The 9,069-nt window shown below is 44.7% G+C and overlaps 1 protein-coding gene across 1 annotated transcript in view; it reads right to left on the bottom strand.

Annotated features, from left to right (window-relative positions):
• Positions 1 to 9,069, bottom strand: part of LBR (lamin B receptor) — a 19,419-nt gene that overhangs the window by 2,602 nt on the left and 7,748 nt on the right. Inside the window, exons 6-11 of the mRNA XM_011360884.2 lie at positions 8,419 to 8,473; positions 5,892 to 6,083; positions 5,077 to 5,180; positions 4,002 to 4,127; positions 1,836 to 2,004; positions 6 to 108 (exon numbers count right to left, since the gene is read on the bottom strand). Coding sequence (XP_011359186.1) covers positions 6 to 108; positions 1,836 to 2,004; positions 4,002 to 4,127; positions 5,077 to 5,180; positions 5,892 to 6,083; positions 8,419 to 8,473 — 749 coding nt within the window. The remainder of the gene's footprint in view (positions 1 to 5; positions 109 to 1,835; positions 2,005 to 4,001; positions 4,128 to 5,076; positions 5,181 to 5,891; positions 6,084 to 8,418; positions 8,474 to 9,069) is intronic.

The raw sequence follows: 9,069 nt of genomic DNA, 5'->3' as shown, positions 1-9,069 counted from the left end.
TAATATAAATATAAAACCAATACTTACGTGCAAGCTTCGGATCAGCGGGATTTTTCCGGAATGCATTTTTCTGAGTATTTGAACATCGGAAGATTATATATCCGCAAACTGTAAATTTTTTAAAATCCCACATTAACAATTGAGATATCATCTAATACTTAAAAGCATCTGTAATTTCACTGAGAGATTATTTCTGAACTCTGAGAACATTTCCAAAGTAGATAACAGTTTGATTTCTTAAGAAAAATTCCAAACCTCTCCATCTCAGAATGCCAGAGCAAGAAAACTATCCCGAAATCCCACGGCTTCTGTCGCCTACCTAGGAATACCCCGAAGCCAAAACCAACAAGTATAACGACCCCCATGAATAAAATCTAACAACGTCCATACTAGAACCCAGTATAATGAAGGAGAGAGAGAGGTGTCTCCTCCGGTGGTTTACCATACCTACTGGCCAAAACATGAACACTTTATTAATAAATGTATAGATTAGGCCCAGTTCTAGAACATCGAACACGTAAATATACGCCGGAACCCACTGCGAACCTACACGTTGGTAGTTTTAGTTCAAATTTCAAAATGTCAAAGTTTACAGGCCCTGACATATCACTGACTATTAACTATTATGCTGTCAGTCCCTATTATTAGCTTACCTGTAAAACGCGCACATATCGTTTTGAGTAACTCATGGGCATGGCTGATACGGATAACCAAACCGGCGATGAAACAAAACCTTCATTTTAACCAGCGGCTTAAATTTCTTCTTCTATCACAGACACTATGAGTGTAGCAAACCTCGCCAGATCTGAAGCCCGTTGCTAATCTTGCCTACTCTCCCTCTGGACGTGCTTTTGAGAGGAAAACCGCCCCGCGGCCAACCCACACTCGCCACGGGAACTTCACCCCGCCCAGCTGTGCCCCTCGCTCCTTCCCAAACACCCCTCGCACGTCCCCACCACTCCGCCAGAGCTGTCCCCTCTGCCTGACTTACCTGCCTCCCCACCCCGTGTTTACCCACAAACTCAGATCGAACACCGTATCCCCCAATAAGCTGACGCCGATATTCCCCAGAGAGAGCTTCTCTCTGCCTCAAACCCCCGTCCCGTTCGGTCTCGCAGCCCCTCCCAGGCTCTCCTCTGCACACCCCGTCCCAGTGTCTGGGAGCCTCGCTTCCCCTGTTAGAATGTCAGCCCCACGAAGGGAAGACTGATCTTCTACTTTTAAAGTGCCCGCCGCAAAAAAGCAGGCCCGGAGTAGGAAAAAAAGAGGAATCATTACTAAAACGAATTTAAAATCGTTTTATCAATTCGAATTAAATTTATTAAACTGAAAAGCGAATGGTTTGTTTAAAAATTATCTCTCTAGAACAAACCGATGGCTGCCAGATGGGAAAGGGGTTGGGTGGCTGGATGAATATGGTAAAAAGATTGAGAAATACAAATTGCCAGTTACAAAATAGCCACGGGGGTGTAGATTACAGCATTGGGAATATTACAGTGATACTGTAATACCTATGGATGGTGCCGGGTGGGTACCAGGCTTATCGGAGGGATGACTTCAGAAAGTATTTAAATGTCTAATCTCTATGCCGTACCTGAAACTAACACAATATTGAATGTCAACTGTAAATTTTTTTAAATGTCAACTGAATAAAAATTCTCTCCTCAGAGACTAGTAAAGAACCTACGTACGAATCTTATACTCATCCATCACTCACACATCAACAGTGAGCTAATTCCAGCCATTTAAAGGGCACGTTATAAATACGCAGACACCAGAGCACGACAGACTCAGCACGTGATATTTAATACACGGAGGCCGGAATTAATACTCACGCTTCAAAGCAATGATTAGAGAGGCCACCGGCCAGGACACTTCATTTGGATGATGGACTAAGTAAAAAGCTTGGAAGCTGTAGATGAATGGGACCCAGACTAAGTCTCCAAAAGCCAGCATGAACCCGAACCCGTCATGGATGATGTCCATGGTCGTCAGCAGCGCCTCCTGTGAGGGCACAGAGGGAAAAAGGACTTAAAAACATGTGAGAGAGGAAAAAAGTGTGTTTAAACGACTCCAATAAAGTACTAGTTTACAGTCAAATCTATATGGGGCTTTGGGAGGGGACGCCAGCCAAATGTTTTTTAAAGCGGGGAGGGGAAGCCGGTCCCCGGCACGTGCGTCACACTGGGTCCTTCTGCCGGCTTCACCTCGGTCACACCTCCCGCTCACTCTGCGATCCTGAGAAAACAGATCTTCAAACGAAACGCCTCTCGCGCCTCCGCGCCTTCGCCCAGGCCGTGCCCTCTGCCTGGAACGTCGCCTCAGATGCTGTCACCCTCCCCAGGCTAAAGCGCATGTGTAACTGTACGCGGCTCTCTCCCCCTTAGACCGTGAAAGAAAAAAGCACGAGCAGGTGTTCCGACCTCTGCCTCCCCAGCCCGCCGCGCACTGCTTGCTGCGTGGAGCAAGCGGTCAAACGCACTTGCTGCAGGAATAAGATCGCCACCTGCCTTTGTTTCAGATCCTCGCGCACCAGTGTATTTCTGATCGCAATCTGGCTGTCCGTGTACTTTCCACATAGGAAAATAAACTCCCTGGCAACACGGGACACCGCCTGCTTCACTCGCGCTAAACGAGGGGCCCCTCGTGAGGATTTGGTGAGCATGAGCCGGTAGCCAGATCGCCTCAGGACCTGGACACCTGCGGGCCAGACCCCGGAATGTGGGGACACCAAGGCCAAAAAGACTCAGAAGGCCCGGACCAAGGGTCTCTGACCTGCTTCTAACTTTAGTACAGCACAGGCCCACCCACCTCGAAGACACGGAAGGTTGGTTCCAGACCACTGCGATAAAGCGAGTCGCACAAACTTGGGGGTTCCCTGTGCATGCACAAGTTATGTTTATACTACACTGTAGCCTATTAAGCATGCAATAGCAATATGTCTTAAATAAAAAACTATATATATATATATATATATATATATGCACCTTAATTTAAAAATAATTTATTGCTAAAAGATGCTAACTGTCATTTGAGCCTCCAACCAGGTGTCATCCTTTTCCCAGTGGAGGGTCTTACCTTCAATTTGTAAAAAACACAGTATCTGCAAAGCGCAGTAAAGTCAAGTCCACCTGTACGTAGCATTGATGCCGAAAAGTCAGCAAGCATGAACTCTGCTAAAGACCCAGTGCTCTAGGTTTGAGAAAAAGAGCGACACCTCCAAAGAGCAGTTTTTTTCCCCCAGAAAGAAAGCAAAAAGACCGTGGAAAAGAAAAACGAACGTCTCAGACTCTGGGCCCCCGGGGCTCACACTCCGGTCACGAGCACCCGCTCGTAGGCACGTGGGCTCGCCAGACCTGCAGCTGGATGCCAGGGGGCCGAAACAGATGGAAGGGGGTGAAAATGTGGGAGCAGACAAAGAGCAGACGCAGCGGTAAGTGAGGGGACAGGGTGGAAGCAGCAGCCCGACCCGGTCCCTTCCAGGGGCGTCAGAGCCGACGCAGGCCAGCCCCGCAGCAGACCAGATGAGGGGGTCGTGTATATTTAAATTATTACTCTCGGTCTCTTCAGGTGTGGCACATCCAAATACAGAGGCATGTCTACCAACCGACCGAATAAGAAAGTTAGTGAGCATCCATCCACTGATTGCCCAGCAGCGTTCCAGATGCTCCAGAAAATCATAAAATCAAGTCCCTTCCTCAAGAAGTTTACTCTCATCTGGCTGAGAAAATAACATACAGAAAAAAATAACTTCCCATCTCCAATCCTGGGGCTCTGCAAAAACTGCCCTAAGAGTTTTTCCTTAAGATAAAAACATTTTCTGTTAATTAACAGAAGACAATGATTGGCTAAATCTCCAAAAACACATAAATAAATTTCTAAGCCACTTTAACAGTGATTTATTCTCCCCGTTTTGTATAAGAAGCCAGGGCCCTGAGAGGTCAGGTCACTCACCCACACCGAAAGCCATCCGACCCCAAAGCCTCTGCTCTTAAAATTACCTCGTTCCAGAGTGCATCCACCACGTATAAGAGCTGGAAACTGTTAACCAAAATCATTGCCAAGGATGGCGTAGCACGATTCTGTAACTTCATCTCAGCCAAAAGCATCGCCAAGTTAATAACCACCTGAAATACAAGGGAAAAAAATAGTCTCAAAGCACCTCCTCGGAGACCCTCAGCAACTACAGAGGGGAAGATGCAGCTTCACAGCTGAGAAAGCTGCTGACCCCCACCCCCTAAAGTAACCACCGTCAGGAGCAAGACCCATCACAGCACGAATCCCTGGGCGGGCGCCCTGAGGAGGGCAGGACACCATTTCTGTGGTATTCCTGCCAAAAATGCATCACTCACTCCAACCACGAGAAAACACTGGATTAACCCAAATTAAAGGATCCTCTTACAAAATAACCCAGCGGTGCTCTCCAAGAGTCAAGGTCATGAGAGACAAGGAAAGACTAAGCAACGATTATAGGCTAGAGGAGACTAACGCAAAATTACAGCAAAGTGCATTGTGGGACCTGCAAAGGATCTTGAAGCAGAACGAGGTCGACAGTGGGAAAACTGGTGAAAACTCAGACGAGGTCTGTGGATTTAGTTAATTACACTGTCACGGCGTTAATTTGCTGATCTTGATCCTTGCACCACGGTTATGCAGATGTTAACACTGAGGGAAGTGGTTGGAGTGAGGGATATAAGGTAACTCTATTTTTACTACTCTCCTGCAAGTCTAAAATTAGGTCAAATACGTTTTGTATTTTTTAAAGAGGAAGAAAATACATTTTTCCTTACATGACTTCATCTCTACTATCTAGTTTTCCTACATAAATAGAAATGGATATATATCAAAATAAAGAAAACCCTTTTAAGGTTTACTAACCATTAACAGGGCATCTTAACCCCCTGGAATATATTTACAATAAGAAAATATTTTAGGTAGACAGATTTAAGGAAAGCTATAATTATTCCTAAAAATATACCGCCCACAGCTTACTTTAAAATTGTCTACAACTCTACAACTCTTTCTAAATCCACTAATCTGTACTGAACTGAAACTTAAAAAAAAAAATAGGCATACCCATCCGATCAATCCGGGGCGCAACTCACAAAAGTATTTCAGATCAAAAGTGCCAATCCGAGGATTCAATTCATGGCCAATGAAGAAATCATAGATGGCATTTCCTGAGAAGAGAAAGTTCTTAACGGAGCTTTCTGGAAAGGTTCTATTCCAAACCCAGTGAGACTTTGAAAACGCACTGTTGGCAACTACCCAGGGTCACAGCTCACTCGCCTCCAGGAGCCTGGCAAACAGGTGGCAAGTTTCAGGACAGGTGAGGACGGGGTGGCTGGGGACGCAGGACCCAGCTGGAGGCGTCCATGCTGCTACACAAGCACAGGGGCCCGTAGAGCCGGATCCTGATTTTAAGGGAACTAGAGTTTTTTTTATGTGGACTCACAATTTTTTTAAATAAGCAACTTAATTTTTTTTTTTTTTGATGTTTAAGTACTTTGGGCCGGAATCAACCAATCTGTAATCTGTTATTTTGTTGTAGTTTTTAAAGGATGCTTACTATTAAGGACAAAAAAATAATACTTGTCATAAATTGTGATGCTATTAAGGTTACCAAAATATAAGTAAGCTACTAAAATATCTTACTGTTATCAGGTGACTAAACAAGGAAGAGAAACAACTCGGAAAAAATCCAATATAGGTTTTTCCTTTAAATTTATTTTTCTGTAAATTTTTTCCTCATCTTTTTATTTCTTCTTATTTGTTCTTACTTCTCTTCATCTCTCATAAACTGAAGCTATTAGAGTATTGTGAGCACACGGAGAGGCGGCTGCTGGAGGGCCGTGGGATGCACTCGTGACCCACGTTCCAACACTGCTCACCAGAGCTGGCTGGCGACAGTTCGTCCTGCGGAGCCCGCAAAGCCCGCACGTAGAGATAAACACTCAGGACCACGGAAAAGACGATGGCTGCCAGCACCAACTGAAGGAAATGCCTGTACACATAATAAAGCTCCACGCCCCAGAAGAGAGCCGCTCCGACGACTGCAGATGTCAGGATAAAAGCATAGAATCCTTGGGGAAAAAAATAATAAGCAATGTTACCCCAGGGTTCACATGGGATTTATCCCGTTATAAAATAATGCAGTGTTACTTTTTAAAGTCTTAACTTCATTATTCAGGAGAAATACACACAAATATGTACAAACGCGCAAGGCTCCTGAGGGGTAATCTTCAATACAGACGCTCTATCTCTCACACAGTTTTTCAAACACTTTAACTTAAGGGACCTTTTTTCAGTGGGAATAGTCATCATGTGCTATCAATTAAGAGAAAGCTGAAAAGAAGGGCATAGAAATTCACCATGAAAAAGCTCAAAAGAATCTCAAATTTCATATAATCAAAAATGGCCATCTCTAACTTATTACTTAACCCCACATTTTCACATATCGGGTTTATTCCAAAGAGTAACTTTTAACATTTAAACTTTTTAATTTTTTCAAACATCCTTTCAATTCCATAAAATTTATGAATATTAAAGAAAAAGAATGGTAGACAAAGCAGTTTCTTCCTCTCTAGCCTATGTGGATTAAAAATAATCATTCAGAATGTCTTAGAAGTCTCCTTAGTTCATCTCATGAGGAGAAATCTCATAAACCTAGAACCAAAGTAACCAGATAAGGAAATTTACAAAGAAAAATCAAGCAACTAGTCCAGCCGTGGCCCAGTCGCTCCAGTGGCGTCAAGATAAGGCACAGGGCTCATGAGCGTGTCACACCCTCGAAAGGAAGCAAAAACAGAAGCCAAGACCTCTTAGGAACAAAGCAAATCAGTACCCTGGACAGAAGCCCACAAAATACGAATACCTATCGACCTTTAAGGCAAAAAGGGAACCCCCATGTCTCCCCAGAATCAGCATCACTGCAAGGCACATGAGAGGGTGTGTCGAAGATTCGAAACCTGGTTCCAGCAGCAAGGAATTTGGTAAAAGTAACAAAATATTTGACAACAGCAGCAGATGAGTGTTAAGCATCTGCCATGAGTCAGGCGCCGAGCTAGGTTCAATGCTTCCCAGGTTTGGCACAAAAGGCAGAGGTGTCTGAGCATCTTTTGCTTCCCTGTGAGAACCCAGAAATGATTTCGGATAGAGTGGATGCTAGGTAAGTCACTCAAAGTTAGAAAAGTAAGAAGTGACAGGATAAAAAAGAGCCAAGAATTCAAATTTATAATGTAATTCCCAAGAAAAAGAAAACAGCCTAGACCAGTGGTCTCCAACCTTTTTGGCACCAGGGTCTGGGGCTCCCATGAGAATCTAATGCCTGAGGATCTGAGGTGGAGCTGAGGCTGTGATGCCAGCGCTGGGGAGCAGCTGCAAATACAGATGAAGCTTCGCTTGCCCACCACTCACCTCCTGTGCGGCCCAGTTCCTAACAGGCCACGGACCGGTACCAGTCCGCAGCCCAGGGGTTAGGGACCCCTGACCTAGACGATGTAGCTAAAATGCAAAATCATTTAAGAATAACTACACTATACACATATTTCTTAATAGTTAATTATACTTGATCAAAGTCTTCACGTGGCAAAGTTGGACTGATCCTCCTACTTAACCCACACTCCTACCATGGAGGTGCCCAGGGCAAGACAGGCAATAGGCAATGTCTGCCCACGCGGTGTAAGGCTTGGGGAGACCGACTTCTGGCCCTCAGTGCCAACGGATTAATAAGCGCCCCCTACAGGCCACCCACTTTCCTGGCACCAAGCACACCACAATGAACACAACCAAGCCCCAGCCCATCAAGCTACCTTCCAGTGGGGAAGACCCCAGTGAACAGACACACTGACATCAGCAAGGCAGAGCTGCCAGAGAGAAAAATAAAACAGAGCAAAGGAGAGACAGGGACCTGAAGACTTCTCTGAGCATAGACGTGACAGGGATGAAACGGCTGCCATTATACATTTTGGGGGAATTTTCTAGGCAAAAACAGAGCGAACACATCCAAGAGACAGCCTAGAGGCCAGTGGCTGGAGCAAAGTGAGCCAGGGCCAGGTGGCTCCCCACGGGCAGGAGTGGCAAGGAGCCTGTGTCAGTGTAGGGCTTGTTAGGCCGTGGGAATGAGTCAGGATGGTGAAATATACAAATCAGATTATTTCAATTCATGATAAATGTTACTAAGAAAATGGGTAATAGGAAAGAGTGACTGAGGGACTATGTTACTTTGCTAAGTTACTATGGTGTAACTTTTACATGTTGGCTGCAGGTGTGAACAGTTTCTCTGCATGCCCTTCAGATCTAAGAGATAATTTACTATTTAGTACTTTGGTGTAATCGGCTTTGACAGTTTAAAGAGCACAACACTCAAAAGTTTTGAGCTATCAAGTCACCAATTTGAGTCTTTAAAAAATAAATCACCATTTAATCTATACTTCAGTCTTCTTCCATCAGTAAGAGGTGTTCCTTCTACAACCTTAAAAGAAAAAGAATTTTTATTTAAAAATTTAAAAAGCACAACACTTTACCATCATACATATGTCTTCTAATATCACTTAAATTTCAACATGCCTAAGAACGAGGACCATCTTTTAGTAGGAAAATTTAGTAACAGGTTTCAAACACCTTCATAGCAAACCCTTCGATGAAACAAGTCCACCTTTGGGAGTTAGTCTCGAATATAAATCTGATAAGAACTTCTCAGTGTACGTGACCATCGCCAAAGCCACCCTCCTGCCAACCATCCCCTGTGCCACCACATGACTAAACGAGCTTTAATAACCTCTATGTCTAGTCGATCTCTAGCTCGAAAATCCTCGGCGTCTTCCCACTGTTCCTACAGCAGCTCTTCTGCCGTGCATCGCTGAGATCCTGTTCGACTGGGCTCTATCCCGCTTACCCCTCCACTCTGGTCCACGTGCTACGTGGCGATACGCACTCAGGTCCTGACTTGCTCTGCTATTTACACATATACACTCACCTGGTTATTCAGTTATTCATTTCATGTGATTCTTTACCTCCAATAAGAGACAGTGAGCACTTCGTGGATGGGGACCACGGAGGGCTTTGTTC

This window comes from Pteropus vampyrus, unplaced genomic scaffold (genome assembly GCF_000151845.1).
Source record: "Pteropus vampyrus isolate Shadow unplaced genomic scaffold, Pvam_2.0 Scaffold60, whole genome shotgun sequence".
Taxonomy (NCBI): Eukaryota; Metazoa; Chordata; class Mammalia; order Chiroptera; family Pteropodidae; genus Pteropus; species Pteropus vampyrus.
The sequence above is the reverse complement of the archived record's forward strand: the minus strand, read 5'-3'. Positions and strand labels throughout refer to the sequence as shown.